At 33.5% G+C, this 21,368-nt stretch overlaps 1 protein-coding gene and 1 long non-coding RNA gene across 4 annotated transcripts in view; one reads left to right on the top strand and one right to left on the bottom strand.

The window, feature by feature from the left end:
• LOC129805239 (T-box protein H15-like) overlaps positions 1-19,867 on the bottom strand; it is a 69,381-nt gene extending 49,514 nt beyond the window's left edge. The window contains exons 1-3 of one of the 2 annotated variants that reach the window (XM_055853019.1): positions 19,072-19,867; positions 13,949-14,118; positions 13,729-13,859 (exon numbers count right to left, since the gene is read on the bottom strand). In XM_055853019.1, the coding sequence (XP_055708994.1) occupies positions 13,729-13,859; positions 13,949-14,118; positions 19,072-19,198 (428 nt within the window). In that variant the 5' untranslated portion in view covers positions 19,199-19,867. The remainder of the gene's footprint in view (positions 1-13,728; positions 13,860-13,948; positions 14,119-19,071) is intronic. The other variant, XM_055853018.1, reaches the window with a different exon arrangement.
• The window catches only part of LOC129805240 (uncharacterized), a 142,599-nt gene that overhangs the window by 43,269 nt on the left and 77,962 nt on the right, over positions 1-21,368 (top strand). The window lies entirely within an intron of this gene.

Below are 21,368 nucleotides of genomic sequence, written 5' to 3'. Positions count from 1 at the left end.
ATTATTTATGGAATAATTGACCTATTTATTTTAGATCATATGCTAGAAAATATAAATTTTATCTAACTTATTAACTTCAATTTCAACAAAAATATTAAATTTCAATAAAAATACTATTTATAGTGTTAAGCATATTTCACAGATAAACGTTCCGAAGAATTTTCTGTTTGAGTAATAGCGTTCAGGACACTGCCGTCTTAACGTTGGTGACCAACCTTCAAAGTAGTAGATGAAATTTATATCCTAAAATGACACGATTATTTCCAAAATAAAGTGCCGTATGTAATGTTCCTCAATTACCAGAATATGGATCATTTTTATGCGGTAAAATAGCCAGAAAATTGTATGGGAAGCTGGGGAAGTAGTAAACATGGGGTAGTTTTAAAAACTGAGTTATATTTATACAATATTTGGATTTTTGTGCTTAAGGATCTCTACACGGTATCTATGCATTTGTAAAGATATTGTCCTTTGAAGTGTAACAATTTAAAAAAAATCGCAATGTTTACTACTACCCCAGTTTCCTCTAGTCTTCCACATCATTCTAGTATGATATGGTTAACGTTCATAATCAATATTTAGAGACTGATTTAAATTTTTAAATGTTAAAACCATGATCAATGTTAAAAATTCTAGTACTCTGCAAAGTTAGTATGTTTTGCCATCGACTTTTCTGAGTGTAAAATCATATTTGCCGCGAGTGTTAAAATTGTTGATGCAATTGAGGATTTGTATTTAGAGGTGTGAGATGCATAAAGTATGCAAAAGTGATTAGCATATAAACTATTTGATTATCGTCAGAATCAACAAAACCATTAATTGGTTGTATCAAATGGGTACTTTTCCTAATGCAAAGTGCAACATAATTTATAATTGTATATAAAAAAGGCAAACTTAATGGGATGGAATGAGAAAGACGGAAGAAATGTCTGCCGGTGAGTTTCTAATCAGATTCAGCCAATTAAATAATTTTCACACATTTTCACGGTGTAACATTCTCTCTAAATAAGAGCCCTGAGGATGGAAAGAGTAAACCTACTATACCAGATGGAAGGGGTTCCCTACAAGTTACCAGGCACAAATATCTGGTGCCCCCGAGAGTATAATGGGTTGAGATGAGAGATGCCTAATTGAAAATTTATTTGCACTCCGTGGCAAAATGCAGGGAAAATTGTTAGAAATGGCACCCAGATGAGGAGCCCATCGGGATAGAAGCTGTGCCATGGCCAATTTGTACTATGCACCTCGTAAATTTCACGAAATGCACCTCACTAATTGCTTTATAATTATTATTCGCGAGTCTCCGAGGGCCGCTGGTGCAACATACCGCCAGTGCAGTAACCAAAGTGGCGGCAAATGGCGGTTTGAGTATAAAAAGGTTGAGGCAATGAGGTGTATTAGCTGTCAAATTTACACTCTCTGCACTTTCTGCATTATTGAATATCACATATGACAGAGTCATTTGTGTCTGGGTGCCATCATAAGAGTTTCCTCTATCTCTGGTGGCCGGGAGAGAGAAAAGATATTACCAACTCCGGCATGTGCTTTTTAATAGGCGCTGAATAGGACTGACGATCATTTGCCGCTCATAATGATCGATTTGCATGTTTCCCCATTTCCAACTCAGTGAAATGAAGTAACGAAAAAAAATCATCATCATCATCACAGTTAGAGTGCAATGAAAGATAGGTGCAATAATAAGTAGCTTTTTGCACATTGTTTCTCCCCTTGCACTCTATCTACGTCTCTTCAGTGAAACATCGAGTGGACAACACTGAGAGAAAAATATTGGCCTTATGAGAATATTTTAAAGATTCCCTAGAAAAGCTATGTAAGCCATTGTGAGGAGACGTCGACCTCGGGGCAGGCCTAAGACAAGGTGGCTGAATCAAATTCAGGATCTTGCCTTGGAGCGCCTTGAGATCGAACTCGAACATCTTTCTGAAGTGGCGGAGGACCGACAGACGTGGGCTTGATGTCTTGGGCGCGCAATCCCAATAGGGATAATAGGTTGAAAATGATAATGATGATGATTAAAACATTTAGTGTTTGATTTGTTTACACAACAAAATTTTTGTCAATTCAACAAATATTTTATTGGTAAAATTGGGTCATTGTTACCAACCGAAAAAAAAATTAAACGTTTGATAATGCAAACTCTACCGGTCAGAAATTAGATTGGTCAGAAACTATTGTAATTTGGTCATTATTTTGATAACAATTACGTTAAGCAATCTCTCGGCTTAAGTAGTAAGTGTGTATAGGACATAAGGCTCAGAACATGGGGACTGATGCTCCCCTTCCCGAAGTTTGACCAAGCCTATCTCGCTCTCCATACGAACGCTCTCCTATTGATTCCAATCTTTTATCGGGAAAGCTTCAAAACTAAGACCGTTAAGACTTTATGGAATATCTAAATTTTACAAATAATAAGCCAAATATTCCTAATTTTTTAAGTCTATCCTAAATTTTATTTTATTTTCGTATTTCGTTAAAAACTCCAACGTTTTGTTTGACTTTCTTTTAAAAAATATTTTGTGATTAAACTAATCATTTATCAATTATGACAAAGTTTTGTTTATACAAATAACGAAACTCTTTGTTCATTCTGTGTATTTGTATTTTTGAGATGTGATTAGATCAACTGAAAAAGTATCAAATAGAAAAAAATCAGCACAAAGCTTTGTCAATTCATCAAATATTTTCTCTCAGTGAAAAATTAAAAAGAAAGATGTTTATATTGATCTGCTTTCCCATCTGAAAAGTCCGCGTGAGTTCAGTCTTAGAAGATGAATGAAATACTCATCGTGCGATTTGCATAACACATCCTCATATTAACTTTGCAGCAAGCTCACGCAAAAGTTGTGCGAAATATTTGCAGTGTGTGCACATTATAAATAAAAAAAAAATAAAAATAAAAAACAAAACGCTAAACCGCAAGTACGCCCATCATTGCGTTAAAGTAGTGACTATTAAGCCTCTTTGTGGTATCGATGAAAGCCACATTTATAATAAAAATTGGCAATTAAAAAGACATTAATGTTCCTCAATTTTTTCACTTCCTCCCTTATTTCTCTCCCTATGCCTCTTCCTGTATTAAAAAAATGGACTTCTTGAACAATCAATTTAATTCACAAAAATCATAATACTATTTTTTTGAAAATTCACTGGCATGCAACATTACTTCATCCCCGTTCGTGTTGATCGGCGGTCAAAGTGTAAGTTCCGTAGGCTATACAGATAGTCCTCGGTGGAAGTTTAAAGATCGCGAGATGACTAAAATTAGCTTGCCGTAAAAAGAGTGTGAAAAATAGAGTTAAATTTTCAATTCCTTCACACAATAAAATGTTTAACATCAATATTTTTTTTATATAATACGCATAATATTAAATTATGGATTGCCTTCCGAAGAGTTATAAAAAAAGAGTACACAGGCGAACATATTAAGCTGAAATATTAAAGTGAAGCATGTAATTTTCATAATTACACCGCATCCAGCTTCGGCGGCACAGCGACAAGGCCGTGGTTATGTGAGCATAAGGCTGTTGGGTACTCTTAAGAGTGCATTTCGTATACACCTTCTTGATTATTGCACTTTCCATGGGGAAAAGTGTTTTATATCAAGGGGGCATTTCACTGCCAAACGAAAATTGCAAATATTTGACAAATAATGGCGAAAAAATGAATATAGAAAACTTTGCCTAATAATAAACAATTTATTTTACTTTAAAAATTCTTAGTAACGTATTTTACTTGTTTTATTTATTTTATTGATATTGCGAATATTTTGCACATATTAAATTATTTGGTTTCAGTAAAATACCTCTTGGTTTTTATTGAGACAGTATGAAATATCGAGGTATTACTTGCCGTATAAAATGAGTTTTCTTCAAATTAATATAACACCAATTTCAGGCATCATATGGTGCTAGGAAAGTATGAGAAATATCGATATTAAATAATGATTTTACCTATTATATATTTTATTTCGTCATCAAGAGTGTGTTAAATGGTATAAAAGTGAGCTTGAAAAATATATGATTTTTACATTTAAATATTCCTTCTGGAATGATATGATATACAGATGGAATATATCATTGGAAGAATGAGGAGAAAAGAGGATTGTAGCATCATTAATTCACGGTAAATATTGTGTTCAAAAATCTTGATTAAATTCCACACATATAAATAAGATAGTCATCAGTGAAATTCCATAAGAGCAATTCTCCACTCAGAAAATTGACACCGGCTTGTATGGAGGAATGCGAGAAATGTCTCTCGTGTCTGATCTTCTATCCATCATTGATCCGTAATATTACAAAACTCAAGAATTTTTTCAAAAAAAAGAAGCCTTTTCCTCGAAACCATGTGATCTCGATTCAATTGCTTGGAAATTGAAAGAGCACAAAATTTTACAGTACCTTGTCTAAGAGTCTGTTAAGTAGTTCAAGCATTTAAAATATTTCCTCTTACCTGAAAAGAAAGAGAAAAGTGTTAGATCAAATACTATCTTACTAACTTAGGTAAAACGGTCTTCAGACTAAGGGTTTAGCCCAGTTCTCGAAGGTTTCAAAATCTTAAATATCGAGACTTTTATTGTCTTTTGAGAGCCTAATAGGTCAATATCTTTAATAATCCAATTCTAAGTTATATTTTTCCAAAAATCGCTATTGATAAGAAATTAGACCAGTTAAGCCATATGGCCGAGCCTTAGATCTGAAGGCCAAATAAGAGAGAATTATTATTGTACAAGGATTGAGGCCATCAATAAACACCAGATATTGTTGATTTAACCCATGCTACTGTTACATTTAAACCCTTTCGTGGAGTAGGCCTTCAGGCTTCGCACACATTTTGGCTTGAAACACTTCATGTTTTTCTCATATACCTTTAATAAGATCTATTTTTTCTGGAAATGCACAACTTAAGACGAGCTATTAAAGTATGCCTCAGGGTTCGTATGATCCCAAGCTTCGTAATTACTAAATTTTTTCCATGTTTCTCTGTAATATATTTTAAAAACTGGGTAATTTCCCCTAGTTTTTCAAAATACGGGTGCGATGAATGAGATTTATTGAGAAACAGGAAAAATTTAGTCATTACGAAATTTGGGATCATACGAAGCATGGACACTTTTTCTAGATAGATCAGATTCATTAAAGAAATTATCATCATCATTTTCAACCGCTTATTCCTATTGGGGTCGCGGGCCTATGGCATCAAGCCCACGCCTATCGATCCTTCGTCACTTCAGGAAGATGTTTGGGTTTGATACCAAGGCGCTCCAAGGCAAGATCCTGCATTTAATTCAGCCACCTTGTCCTAGGCCTGCCCCGACATCGACGCCTCCTCACAATGGATTGCTCATTAAAGGAATATGGGAAAAATATGAAGTGTTCGAAGCCAGGATGTGTGCGAAGCCTGAAAACCTTCCCCTAGGGGAAACTGGGGCACCACCAAACATGGGGTAGCACCAAACACTGCGATTTTTTAATCAGATATTCGACTTCTAAGGACAAGACCTATAGGAATTTATAGGCACTAATAGGGATGCTTGCCTACTGAAGAAATGATTAAGATAGTCCAAGTATTTAAGAAATAAAAATTAGTGTTTGGTGCTACCCCGTGTTTGGTGGTGCCCCAGTTTCCCCTACAACTATTAGAATTTAAAATTACAAAGGAAATGTATCAAACTACTTAAGTATTATAATCGGAATATATTATCGGGTATTAAAAAGACATTCATAAAGCATAGAAGTGTAACACATTAAACTTTTAATTGTCTTATACATTTAAAAAGCTAATAAAAAGAATTTTGAGCTTAAACACTGCACGGGTTTTCTTATTTTTTTATCTAAGTAAAGGGTGATGAAAGCAGACTTTAAGAATATTGGCTAGCACAACATTTCGAAAGGAGACCGGTTTCCTCGCAAACATGATTTCTGTACATAAACTATTATCTTTCTTAAACAGAAGTCGAATTATCAATCCTATGCCCTGTGACTCACTGCACATAGTTTTGCGGTGCTTTACGAATAGGTTCGTTTTATAACTTCCTAAAAGAATTCTGAATTCAAGAAAAGATGGAGAAGAAGTATTTTTTTGATAATATCTTTTATTTTGTGAAATGCCAATTTTTTCTGCTAATATCGACTTAAGACAACAAAGCACAATTATGATTACCTTAAGTGTTTTGCTTTTGATATTTACTGTAGCACCTAGTTTTAATTATATAAAACATTTGTGAAGAATATTAAACCTCCTTAAATTTATTTAATTTGTAGTTATAGAATTATCTTAGGGTAATATGGGGTAATTTGGTACCATATTCAATTTGGAACATTTGATAAATATAGTTTCTCGTTTAAATGATTGTGGTTTTCAATATTTTTTAAATAGGATTAAGTGATATTTTAATTTACTAAATGTCACTTAGCAGACTTTATTAAAATGTTTTTTAAATGATACTAAGAAGAACGTTAACGTAAAGCCTATCAAATGTTAACTAACATTGTTTGTTAGGTTGACCAACATATTTTTTCGTAATTAAATTTGAATTTTAAATTCGCAATTACAAATTAAAATTGCATTTCATAAGTCTAACTTTTTATTTAAGAAAAATCTTTAATTTTTAATTTTAAATCTAATGTTAAATAAGTTAGTGACATAAAATCAAGGTGTAAGACTCGAAATTCGAATACCTCACCCTCCCCTACATTTTTATAAACGCAAGGAAAAGTGGTTGCCGTATAAGTTGTAATGTATGTTTCCCGCATAAGAAAAAAAAAACAAGGGGGCTTCTCAATGTTTATTAGCGATTCTGTAAAACTGCCGTCGGTTAACTCACAATATTTTTATTGTTGTGCCATTTGGAAATGAAAAATATTCTTCTTCCCATGGACCACAGATAAAGCCCTAAATTGAAGATCTATTCACTAAGGGTGACAAGAGGACACTTGGAACTGGTACTACAATCACCTCATTTGAGGTCTTTGATTGTCATTCTCGAGGGTCAGGACCAATTACAATTTCGTGCATCTTTTCACAATGATGCCATTTGAAAAAAAGAGATATTTTTGTAACTTGTGATCTGACATTTGCCAGCATCTCATGAGGGGTACTTTTCTTCATTTTTTTTTAGATCTTGGCGTGCAAAACAATGTTGATTTAATGAATAATATTTGCAACATTCAGAGAAATTGATATGCTGTGAGAAAAAATCAACGTTGCTCTTGTTTCAGCATCCAAATATCATCTCTTGATGTGATTTTTCTCACAATTTCCTCACTGAAACATTTTCAGGGAAAATAATCTTTAAAGTCTGTGAGGGGGAAAATTGAGGAGTCCAGACGCATATTTCCACATGAATGCTGATGGTGCGTAAATGCGATTGGTTGGGCAATAAACTTTGCAATTTAACGATTCGATTCGTGCTACGCTACAATTGATTGGAAAATGACAGACCGTTTAGCGTATTATTTTGAATATAGAAATGACTGAAGGGCCCCCTCTCCTTCGTCATTTTGATGTACAATGTACAAGTTATTTTGATTTGCAATGGAATACTGAATATATAGGAGAAGATGGGGCTGTTTCACGTAGGGCTAAAACCAATTTTAGTACTGCGTGCTAAAATAACAAAGTAACTAAAACCGTAAGGTCATTATTAAGTTCCAAACCAGTCAAATGAGATTATTTTTATTGATCCTATAAAGATGATAATTATAATGCTAATATTTTAATGGTACTTTAATATTTATTTCGTCCAATTAAATATGTTTTATATTATTATTCGTAAACTAGAACTTGAAATTTGTATGCGATTTTGCCCTTCACTTCCCTAAAAGCAGTGTACACAAACATTTGCAAAATTTAATGTATTATGTAGAGACAAACTAGTTCAATTGTTTTTCAATTAAATGAAGATGAATTTTCTTGTTTTACTAGGAATATATTGGGCTAGCACGCACACCCCTCAATGGCCTTAGAAAAGAAATGACACTTTGATTGCAAATTGTGAGGTAGCTAGAGAACTATGGGCAGCAATAATCACAGTGACAAGCCAAGCCATACAAATGATGGCATTTCGCGATTGTGTAGCGCAAATGGAAATCAATTATGATGGTGAGGGAGAGAGGGAAATTCCGAGGAAAATCGAATGCAATTTCAAAGTGGCACAAACATTAATTTGTATCACGTCGAAAAATAATTTCCACACGCTCAGCAATTGAATGGGTGTGAGCTTTTGCCGCTGGAACATTGACACTTGGACATTCTGCAGATGGTGATATATTTTGCTATGTATGTTGCTCTTGGAGAGCTTTTTGGGCGGCCGAGTGGGCGGCCTTTTGGGGAGGGTGTCGACCAGACGATTGGATTTCTCCTCTCTCTGTCTCACACACTTTCTTCTTTGAACATTTCTACAATTTATCTATCAGACCACCTAATTTTGTTAAAACCACATTTTTTAAATATTAATTGATGCCCAATTGATCATCTTTTACTGTGTCACAAAGACTTGTGGTAAAATGATACTGTCAATTAAAAATTGGATGAAGATAATAATCAAACAGACTATTTAAACAAATTGTTTCAATTCATTCAGTAGTAGTTAAAGAATCAAAAAACTTACAATTCAAATTTGGGAATGAATTAATTTTAGTATTAATTTTGTATTATTATATTGTAATATTGTTTTTAATCGTTTTAGTCGTAAATTGTTATTCAAAAAATTCTGCAGTATCCGAATCATTTGGGATAAAAGCCTAGTTTTCGGGGCAATCATCTTCCAGATGGACCCCTAAATAAAAAAAAAAAAAAAAAAAAAAAAAAGCCTAGTTTTACTGTTATCGAAGTTTAGCTAATTTTTGATAACAATTTTTCTCTCAGTATTTGACAGCTCATCCGAATATCATTGATTCGGACATCGTAAACCTGCAATACCGTACCTGCACTCAAGTAGCGTATACGTCTAATTCAAATTTAGAATATCGAAAGATTTCCAACTAAAACTGTTTTTCTTTGGTTTTTCGAATTTGAATATTATAACTGGACATATCTTTCATATTATATAGTTTGCGAAAAATTAATACAAAATATAGGTTATTCTTGACTAAATTAGAAGATTTTGTTTATTCTGACATAGATGACGCCACTAATAAGTGACAAATTCAATAAGAATTTAAAATTCGAACATTTATTATTTATGATTTCGAAAATGTAGCAGCATTTACGGTCAGTGACATGTATTTGTATTTAATTTTAGGTTTTTAAAGTATTGAAGGGTTTTCTCTTAATCCTGAATCTTTTATGGCCTCTACACACTAGAAAATTTTTGTTCATATTCCTCTCGTTCAGTAATAACTTGCCCGATTTAAGAGCTCTCTCCGGTTATGATTTTTTCTATACCGATTCTAAAGTATATCAGAGAGAACTTACCTAAAAGTCCATTGGAAGTTCGAACGTTTAAACCGACGACTTACATAAAATTGAGCAAGTTCATGATAAGAGAATTTATTTTAGTAAAAATGAAAATCAAATTCAATTCAAATTCAATTCAAATTCCACAAAACTACACAAAAATCACTTTTTGCAGAAAATGTTTATACAGTGTTGTTGACATTGTTGGCGATTGGAGTGTGAAAAAATACCGAAATTCGAAATGGCAGAATAATCAGCGCTAAAGCGGCGAGTACGTGAACTTACACTTTAGGCTTTCGGTAGATTTTCGAATAGGTTTGGCTTGGCTTTGTCTTTTTGAATGGTTATTACTGAACGAAACCATTAAAGATTTTTTTTTTAAACAAGCGTAGGGAATTTTCTTCAATATGGACATAAATTTTTCTAGTGTATAGAGGTCATTAGGCACAAATGTTACGACTGTCCTTGTAAGATTTTGGGTTGAACAATTGAAAGGAGTACAGAAAATTTATTGGTATCTAACTGTAGGATTTCTGGGTTAAAATTGGGAAATTGGTGCGCATTGGAAAAGCCAATTCAAAATATTTACTCGTGTTTGTCTGGTTTGAATGTGATAGCCTCAAAATATGAATAATTGATTCTGATGAAATGGCTTAATTAGCATGTGGCGCGAGTAACTTTAGCAGCAATTTATCACTCACACCCGCTTCAACTTTGCCACTTTTATATACCACCATTAAATTCTATGTACAGTGTTAAAAGCTGTCTATATGAATTCTTCCGCAGAGGAATACTCGAATAGTAAACCACCCCATGAGGATAACACTTACAAAATTGCATAAATTGTAAAAATGTACACTGCTAATCATTAATTCACTTTTGCATCGGAATTAATGTAACGCTACATAAAAATAGTGTTTCAACTAAATAATATAATCAATTTTGTGTTTAATAGTTTTTTTCTAATGGCAAAATGTAATAAATGTGGGTAGAATTTTTATTTTTCATAAAAAATACATTTTATGCAAGATTACATGACTTCTTAGTAAACGATTTAAAGCTAATATGATAATACAAAGTACCATTTTTTCTTCCTGTTTAAAAAAAGAACCAAATAGAAATGGATATTTCTACAAGTGATGTACTCTCCTTAACAATTTTACTTTTTTTTATTCTTAGTGCATTTAATATTAAGTGCACACGAAGGGTGAAAGAGTCATATGGGAATGAGATGAATGGAAAAAAAACAGCCGTCGGTTTATCTTACTTCTCCATATTCCCTCCCATTGAATTTTGACACAACTTTGTGTTTCACTTTAATAATAATGTTACAAAAATAATTTTAATGACTTCCATAAGTTACGCACAACATCGCCCAAGTCTTTAATATAACACCAGACACCCATTGCATCTGAAGCTAATGAAGAGGAGACCATAAGAGGGCCGCAGGAAAAAAATTGAGACACTCATTGAGCTCCCGGATATAAGACATGATTATGATATTCTAGAATCTCAGTTTAATGTCTTTCTCATTTCACTCTAGCTCATCTGTTCTTCCACCAAAGAGAATGGGAGGTGTTCTTGTTTATATTCCTGCTAAATTTTCAGCCAATATTTGAACTTTCCCGAAAGTTATCACACAATCGATTAAAGTGTAACTTTAAAGTTGATTTTGTAGTGCAACTTTCATTCAGTACCTGATCTTCTATGAGGTATCAATGAGATACCTCTTTAATGCAAAAGGTAATGTCTAATGGACATATCACAAAAATAGAATCTTCTTTAGCCCAATTAATAGGGGCCTATACGTTCATGAGTTTGTGGTCATATTTATGATATTCTCCGATTGTAATGTCCAAGTTATAAAAAAAATGTGTGCCATTATCATTGATGACTTGGAAAACAAAACAAGATCATAGCGGCTTTGTAGAACATTTTTTCTTTATTGCTAAAATTCCTACAAAATTGCTTTACCGATTTTGGCAAATGTGATATTTTTCATAATGCCCTAGACAGACTTGCGGCTTAAGTCTAGAGACGGTTTAGTGGGAAACTGATGAGAATGTACAGTATTCTGATTATAATTACTTTAGTCCGTCTTTCAGCTTAAGTTGAAAGTGCTAAAAAATTTTAAAATCTGGGATAGCATTTCTGAAAAGCAATATTTATCCTAGGATAAATAGGATAAATCTTACGTGAAGAATATTCACAAACGAAACCGAATTCAGTAAATTTGTCAACTTTTTGTTTAGGACTAACGCTATTTCAAAACGTAATAATCCGATATTATGCCTTATAAATACGCAAATCTGATGATGAAGCATAAAACAAAAGATAACCTTAGTCAAAAAGTGCTTAAAGATCGACTTATCCTAAGCCTTATAATATCAGTTGGTAAAAGTCCGACAGTGTTGAAAGTCAAATATACCGAAAGTAAGACTATATAAAACGGCTTCAACATACAAATACGTTTTAAGTATTTATATATAGCGGAGAATTTTCGGGCTTCGTACACAATCTGGCTTCAAACGCTTCATATTTTCTTACATATTTATTTAATTTGATCTCTTTGAACAATTGCTTAAAAAATCCTTCCGGATTGAACTTAAAAAAAAAATTATTTATGCATTAAAAGACTTCGATAAAATTTTCTTATACGAAAAATTGGTGGGATCAAAAGCTCATAAGTGATAAGAATACAACTTAATATTTTCAGGAAATGTGTGACTTTAGACTGGATCATAAAATCTATAGTCATTAAGTCAGATTCGTTAAAGGAACATTGAAAAATACGAAGTGTTCGAGGCAAAATATGTGCAAAACCTGAAAGTTTTCCCCTACTTTACACCTTATTAAAATTTTTCAGTTTTGAAATTAGAAGTCCAAGAATAATCTTAACTTTTGTTTGAGGTTTAGAACTCTAGGTAAAATAGATCTAAAAAGATTGTAATTGTACATTGACAAAAAATATTAAACTAACATTTTTTCAAAATTAAAGAGCACTTCTTGACAAATTTGTATTGGTGAAATTTATTTTATGACCTCTACACACTATATAAAAATATGTCCATACTTGGTAATTTTTCCTACAGAAGCGTAGGGAATCTGCTTCAATATTGAACATGAATTTCTCTAGTATGTAGTGGCTATTAGATCTTACATAGATGACGTTTTCAAAAGCAATGACAAAAACTGGAAAAAAATATTGAAAAGTACTAGGTTAGATTTTTAAGAATTTTTTTTTAAACATTTTTGAGGTTTAAAATTTAATAAATAATAATTAAAAATTGAGAAAATACGATTCCTTAAAAAGAATAAAACGTACTGATGGCTAGTAAATAGTAAGGCTTTCTCAAATGGAGTTTTAAATTCTTTGATTTCTGTCATCCAAGCTATTTAAATCTCCAATTTGAAGCTTGCTTAAGCTGTCAAGCTTAAGTAGAAAAATCGTTTGAGATCTAGGGAAAGATTGTGCTACATTGAGCAGAAACTACATTGAAACTGGGCTTCAACGTAATGTAATTCAAATAGATAAAACAATTGCGGATATAAATTAAATTATGGTTAGGTCCAGCTACCTTTAGAAATATTAGGTTTAAACCTCTAGTCTTAAGAACGTTTTAGTCTATTCTTTTACACTTTAATGAACTTATTATCTCTAATTTTTAACTTATCGAGATATCTTTAACCGTTTTGGCGTTTTAAATTTTTATTTTTAATTTAATTGTGTTTTTTATACCACAAAATATTAAAACAAAAAACAAAAAAAAAAGAAACAAAAGCATAATTCGGAACCAATACATCACATCTTGAAAGAAAAACCAGAGGCACAAAATGTTCAGAGTTAAGGGAATAAATCACAGTGCCTAAATTTATTGCTAGACGAGAATAATGCTATGAGAATCTTCAAATTAGTCCTAATCACCATTGTGGAGATTTTTATCAATTCTTGACTCCGGTAGCTGAATGATCATTTAACATACTGAAGATCTTCATTATTGGGCACCTTGCAATGGTGTTTGTGGGTACAGTGCTATATATATTTTTTAGTGTTGCTTTTTTGGAGGTCTTATGTAGTGCCAACATAGAGCAACTGAACCCATAAAAAATATTTAAGATTGATCTGAACTATTACACATTGTTTATCCAATGAATTGTTGTTAAATGGTCTGGGAAATGTTTTCTTGTTCCTAGGTTAATTCATGGAAGTTTACATGAAAAATTAGGAAGAGTATTTAATGTGGGGGTCACAGGGTGGATCATGGTTTTACAATAAAAGTTTTTAAATGTTCTATGAGGCAAGCTTACCTTCCAGTTTTCGTGATGATCATTTCTGTTCCCAATTCGTGAAACTTATCCCATAATTCTTTTGTTTCCAAATGACATTGGACGGGCCGTAATTCATCACAGTTACATGATCCCAATAAACCAGGTCGTGTCTTTTGTATTTTTGGGAGGAAGAAGATGGAGAAAAAGAAGATGTTACATTTTGTGAATTTTAATTGGGGATTGAATTAGATAAGCTCACCTGAACTGGCTCGGGGGACAATCTGTCCTCATCGGAGGGACTTGGTGGTGTAGGCAGCGCTGCACTTGAAGTTCTAGGTGTTCTAGGAGGGCCCTCTGAATCACTACACTGTTCTACATCCACATCTACATCGTCGTCACCTTCTGGGAAGCGATCTACTGAAATTGGACCTGTGCGAGAAAATGAATCAATTGAAATGGCTAATTCTTTCATCAGGACATCTTGCAAATAATTAAAAATTCATAGGCTATGGATGCATTTATATTCTAAAGAGGTCATGCTATGTATTTCTTGATTGACAGACAATCCCTTAAGGTCACATATCGCCATTGAAGAGCGGTTCTTTTAACATTTTTTCTCTCAAGTCAAGGGGTGAGTTACTTTTATATCCCACTGACAAGGGATTTCGCAAGACTTTAAAGGTTTCTTGAGTTCCTCAATCTTCCTAAAGACTTTCCTGACTATATTTTTTTTAGGTTTTTCGTATATTGTGATTTCCAAGTTTTGAAAATTAATTCTTTTGTTTTCGTTGACTTTTAGGTTTCCCGATTGTTGTAAAACAAATATTCGGTTTCAAGAGTATCGTGACAGATTTATTTGACAATTGCCACAGGTTTCTCAGTATGAGCTGCCCCTTGCTGTCATTTCCTATTACTTTTCCGGAATTCTTCAACAGACAAGCCTATATCTACCGTATATTTCCACAAATAATTCCTTCTCACCTGCGCTCCAAATTAATAAATATATTTTATATTGCAGTCAATGCGCAGTTGATCAGACACTCTTTAATTTAATTAAGTTGTTGTAGGTTTGAGAAGAGATCTTTTTTCTTCCTCTCAAACAACAATACACATCAAAGATAATTTAGCGGTTTGCGTTTCCTTAACAATTTTTGTGCAGAAAAGAAAAAAAAAAAGAGTATATAGGGGAAAAGAGTAAAAAAAGAAAGAAAAAAATGCTGAAACATGCAATAAACCGCAGTGTTTATAAATTCTTTGTCGGTGTTAATTAATCAAACGAAATATCTCTAAATGCAATAAAATTGTAATTTCTTTCTTAAAAAAAAATTTCCACGCACAATTTTCTTTTCTTATAATCCAAATGTTCTTCAAACAGTTTGCGTACAGTAGAGAGAGAAAAGAAGGGGCGGAATAGATAAGAATATCTTAATAAGTAATTAATTTAAAAGTTATTTTCCAGATGTAATTGCATTTATATATGATTTATTGCAGTGTTGCTAAAAAGGAGAATAATTATTCGTGAATTTTGCACACGATACGGTATAGAAATTCATATTTTATTTTGTTTTTAACTCATCAACAAATCTTCCAGATATTACATACCTATATCGTGTACTTAGTGATTGCCAACAACTGCATTATATTGATAGATTCTTTCCTCAATATGTATTCTTTCCCCACTTTAATTTTTTTCATCTTTCATTATATTTCACTTCAATTTTTCTCAACTTTTCTGAATTGCACAAGCACGTAATTTATTCAGTCTTAAAGAGTCAGATAGAAGTGTGAATCGAATCGATTAATAACCTCTCACTCAGATAGTTGCAAACGATAGACCTTATACAAGGAAATACTTTATTGAAAACATTTAATTAGCACTGCTGTAGAATCCCCTATAAATTTTTTTATATATGAATTTAATTGAGTCTTCGCAACTTTTCACGTTGAGAAAAAATTGATTTATCACGATAGGCTACATCAAATGTGTTAAGTTTTCTTAAGAAAAATTCTCAACTGGTTTTTTGACGTGAAAATTGTATACTTGGAAAAATTTGAATTCAATTTGTAGATCAATGAATAATTAAAACTTCTAAAAGCAATAGTTTTCCACCTTTTTCCATTTAGTACAAGTTCATAGACATGGATTCCAGTGATCCGTTTTTTATTGAAAGTTAGCAAAAAGCGGTCAAATTTATGAGTAAAATGGTTAGTATTTTCTTTAAAATATAATTAAAAGGATATTGAGCGCAAGTGCCCTGTTTTTAAAAGATATTGCGGAGTCACAAATTAGTCATTACGAGGCTTGGTATCGTACAAAGCATGGGCACTTTCCCTTAAGTAGGGCTGAAGGAACACGTGTTTGACAGGGAACACTTGATAGTTTCGTCAAAATATTTAAATTTATTTAATATATCTAATAAAATGCAAATAGGGGGAAGTGGGGCGCCTTCGAATTAAGGCAGCTTTAAAACTGGGTTTTATTCTTTTACTTTTAAATAAAACTGGGCCTTAATACTATGTATTTTAGTTTTTACATTTAGCTAGTGTCCAGTTGTATTTAAACATAGGAGAAAACCAAGGGGTGAATAAGTGGCTCTCAGTGTGCACCGTGAGCGGTGATCGGAAAAAATAATGCCGATCTGGAGTTGAAAATCGACAGATCGGCATTATTTTATTAAGAAATCAACAGATCGGCACAATTTTGCTAAGGAGTGACAGATTGGCGTGTTCATTAGCAAAAATCAGCAGATTGGCACAATTTTAGCGAAGTATCGATTGATTTAAATGAAGTATAGAATTCGTTTAAACTCGTATGACATCATAAATTTCCTATAGACAATTCCAATGGTAATTTTTAATGTACTGTACTGGAAACACTAATCTTCTAGACGTACTTGGCAGACCGGTACGAGATCGACAAAATTCGTGCGAAATCGGCAAATCAGCACAATTTTTACAAAATATCGACACTCGAATGAACCGTGAGCGGCACATTTATCTACCCCTTGGAGAAAACAGCCTTATTTTAAAAGTGACCCAAATCAAAGGTGCCCTACTTCCCCCTAATATGACGTCTTTTCCTATAAGGATAGTTGTTATTAGAATTTTGCATCTTAAATGGGTACAGAACAAAAAGTGCTAATAGGTGTTTCTTCCACCCTACGTCAGTTATTATCCCAAAGACAAAAAGCGGAAATCTTGAAGGCCAGAATCCCGAAACGTCGAAAATTTCGTATGGTCAAAATCCTGAAAGCGACAAAATTACACAGAGATTAACGTGTGGAACAATATCCCAAAATTTCCCTTTACCTCCAACAGGCGGGGGTATAAACGTGGGAGTAGGTTTTACCCTTTGAAGAATTCATGATTTTAGTTTTCGGGATTTTGGCTTTCGGAATTTTGATTGGGATTCCAAGAAACATTATTTATAGTTTAATTTTTTTTATTCAGTTATGAACTACCTTAGAAAAAAATTTTGGAAATGGTATCCTTTAGAAAAGCCACATTAATTTGTTGATTTACTTGTTATAATTATTTAAAATGGTAACCTGTATTTTACAGAATTTTATGAATTTTTTGTAATATTGTTTTATTTTTAATTATTTTAACCTGACAGAAAACACCTTGCTATATAAATTTAAAATATTTCTTAAGTTTTAAACAATTTCCAATTTAATTATCTCTTAGCCGTAAATAAGATTTTATTTTGCAATAAAGTTTCACTGCTACCACTTTTATTCTCATCACAATTTCTTTTACTTTGTGAGGAATTTAAATAATCTATTAGTAAGGGGAAATATTAAAAGTTCCAGAAAATAATGAATAGAGTTATATACCTTAGAATATTTTTAGGCCTTGTATCTGCAACACAATGTTTTATTCATACTTATATACAGATTTAAAGTTACTTATTTCTGGAATGAAATATCTAAGCTTTTTCAGTAGAGAAATTATCTTAAAGATTTTACTCAAACTCACCGACCTTTCCGACATTTAGCTAAACTTAATTGAATAATAAAAAAATATTAAACCGGGTATAAATAGATATTTATCAGCACTTTGTAGATGATTAAATAAGAGATGAATTACTGAAACCTACAAAAATGATTCAGTTTTCTTAGTTTTATTTTTTTTTTTCTTAAATAAGAGATTTTATATCGGATCAAATAAAATACCCTAAAAATGGAATTGATAAGGATCAGTGTTTTACACTCTTAACAGAGCTAAATAAAAATCTAAATATATTTGCACACATGTAATCACTTTGAAACTTATGTCCAACACGTAATACTAAATTCTGTAAAGATCTAAAACTGGTTAATTGGTCTTTAAATTTTATTTCCATCAATTTTTAGCCAAACCATCCCTCAGCTTCTAGGTTCATTTTAAAGCCGTAGGTCCTGCTGGGGTCTAAAAAGATCAATTCGAAAACTTTGATAACAATTATAGATCCTTCAGCGTACTCAAACTGTTTTGAGGATTTTTAAATCTTTTTAGGGCAAACCGAGGCAGATTAGCAAGCGAATTAAATTTTTTATTACGCATAATTTGGAAAAAAAATTATATCAGGTTAATAATATTTTAATAATTAGGAATAGAGGTGTTTACTCTGAATAAATAGTAATTTGCTTAGTATTCCTTCTAGGGAAAACTAGAACATCCCCTGTTTAATCCTAAAAACCGGGTTTTTTATTTCGATATCAGACCGTAAAGGGCATTGTTTTAAGTCGTGAGTATGTAATTCCCTGGACAGACTTATGGCTTAAGCCGACTTTAATTATTATTTTGCTTATATTTACATTAAGTCATCTCTCTGCTCGGTCGCAGGTGTATCCAATACATAAAGTCAATCCCCGGTTTATATCCAAAAAATCTTCAATAATCTACTTAAATAATTTAATATGAAGTGAGATCTAAACTTCATGTGCCACCTACTAAAGGGTCAGAATATAGCGAAAAAATTGGGTTTGATCAAGTAGCATTCAGAACCTTAAAGAGAACTAGTACAGAGCACAGAGCATTAATAAAAATATCCGAATAAACAATTCAACTGGTTCTACTTTTCGTAGGGGTTTTAGAGAAAAATGTATAAAAATAGTGTACTAATTTTTAATCCTTCATAATTGGTTATTTTAGTAGGGCTATAGAAAACACTTATTTGGAATTAAGTGTTATTGTGAAGTTAGAACTCTTCAACTTTGAATCTAGAAGATATAAGAAATCTATACCAAATCAATACCATCGAACACCAAAGAATACTATCAAAATTCTTGAGATATTGTTTAACCTTAGTCATTACTCGGCTAATCCACAAGTTTGTAAAGAGGATCAGAGTCTCACTTCTTAAGGAATACGTGATAGAACAATATCTAGTAAACTTACTAATACTTCGTTCCGAAGGCTCACGACTTGAGGGACCCCGAGCCATGATTGCCGCAATTGAGAAATCCGTGGCGCCCTTCGAGTTAGCCAGATTGGCGCCGCAGTGGTTTTGGGTGCCGAGGAGCATATCTTCACAACACTCAGGTGAGCACCGTCCTCCACTGCCCTCCACACTCTGGAGTCTCAACAATTTCCTATATGTCTTCACTTTTACAACGTTTTTTTTACCAACTTCAAGTGAGATTTATTCAAGCAATTCAATTATCACTTGGTACAGAGAATGTCACTCCGGGTCTCACAACTCGATGCATCAATCAGTGAGGCCAAAGATCGCTCCTCTGGGTTAAATAGCTCGCGGGTTTTTCTTTTTAAAGATATTTACACAAACACGTGAATGTTTCTCACTTCCATCGCGTTGCGATGTTCAGGCGACTGGAAAAGTATTTCACGCGATTTTCTTGTAGTTACTGCACTTGTTCAATTTCAAAATTTGTTCAGTATTTCTTTGCAATAAAACACTAAAAATATCGCGCACGGGGTTCACACAAGAGCCACATTTGAGGGTTGATATGGTGGGTAGTTTGGCGGAATTGTCAGGTTGAAGGTATTTGACGGTTCCCGGACACACGGATCCAACGGAACACTGATCCAAGACCACTGACGATGTTCACGGAACAAAAGAGACGTGCGAGCCTTGAGGCATACGATACCAAACTGACTGCTGTTGGATTCCGGCTCGATGGGCAAACAACACGACTCATTTCAGGCGTCACGTTCTCCTCAACTCAAGAGCACCTCCCATCGAGCTGAACAACCGAATGGGACAGCTGCATGGTAGGACTGTCAGAGAGTAAGAGGCCGAACTATAGCTCGAACCAACATCAGACTATACATTATGTACGGGGGAATGATAGGGGAAGGCAAAGCAACAGAAGTTGGATCTCTCCTATGCCCCTGCCTTATACCCAGGTCCAGTGGTCAGAGTGAGGCAGATCTAGGTGTTTGTTGGCTTGGCAACACAACACGGGGCGGGTGTGAAAGTTGGATTCCGGGGCCAGGCATTGGAAGTGGAGGTAGTATGTGGAGGGGTCACCTAATTGGCAGCATATGCACCGCTTTTTATAGGTTCCCGGGAGTATTTTGTATTTTATGGCGCTAGCTTTCTAACGCTTTCAACGCTCTGACATGTATTTATGTACCTTTTTCACTTGCCTCCTCTTATGTATTATACACTTCTCACTCAGCCCAGAATGCATTGGAATGGGGCGCCCAATTGTGGGTGCTAGAGAGGGTTCCTTTTGTGGTATATAGCACTTTCAGGGGTGGATTTGTACATGGGTGCTTGAGCCGTCAGTGTGTAAATTGTATTGCTCAGTCAATCTAAAAGTTTTGGGAGAGGGAAAGAGAGACACAGACTTTTATGCCAACGAAGGGCGCGATGTGGTGAATTAATTCTATGTATAAGCAGCATATGAGTGTTCACAGGGTGTTTCAAATCAACCCCTATTTCTCGGTTCAAGTGAATCTCCCATTTGAGGGAGCTTTTCCACTTGAGGTCTTCACTGTAATCAATTCTGTGTTCGTTTTAGCCTATCGTAGGTGAGATTCTTATGGCGAACATATCTTAAAATTACCAGAAATCGATGAAGAGTTGAAACTCAGGGACTCGGGTTGGGATTCTGTATCTCAGATTGTCATGTACGATTAAAGAACTTCCTCTTCTTTTTTTTAAATTGTAATGTGATTTATTTATTATCTTTTCTTTTTAATTTTAGTTATCTTCTGAATTTCTATTATTTTCTCTTTTTATCACAATTTATAGGAAAAGTAATATGTTTGTCACTTAAAACAAATATTAATAATAATAATAATGCTGGCACAATATTCCATGAAGGAATTTTGGCCTTACCGCAAGGGGATTTCTAGACATGCATTATTATTTTTTCTTGTACGGGATGAGGTTGTCAGTCCCATGCCCGTGGAATTAAGTGCAGTGAAGCTCACTGGATGCAATCTGAACACCTTTAACGGCAGAAAAATTCCTGGTGATCTTAAGGGGATTCGAACCCAGCACACTTGCATTATAGAGCGAGTGCTCTTGACCCATTGAGTGTCCACAAACAAATATTACCATTATTTATTAATCTATATTTTCTATAAAATTACAATGAATTAATCATTTTAATTTGGTTTTCGCATACGATTATAAGTAAGTTTTCCTTCAGGGTTTCGAGACATTTCTAAAAAGTTCAATAAATGTTCTGGTCTTGTTAGAGTTTGATTGTTAATAAGAGAAG

Source organism: Phlebotomus papatasi, chromosome 3, assembly GCF_024763615.1.
Source record: "Phlebotomus papatasi isolate M1 chromosome 3, Ppap_2.1, whole genome shotgun sequence".
In the NCBI taxonomy this organism is placed as follows: Eukaryota; Metazoa; Arthropoda; class Insecta; order Diptera; family Psychodidae; genus Phlebotomus; species Phlebotomus papatasi.
Note: the sequence above shows the minus strand (reverse complement) of the source record. Positions and strands in the feature narration are given on the sequence as shown.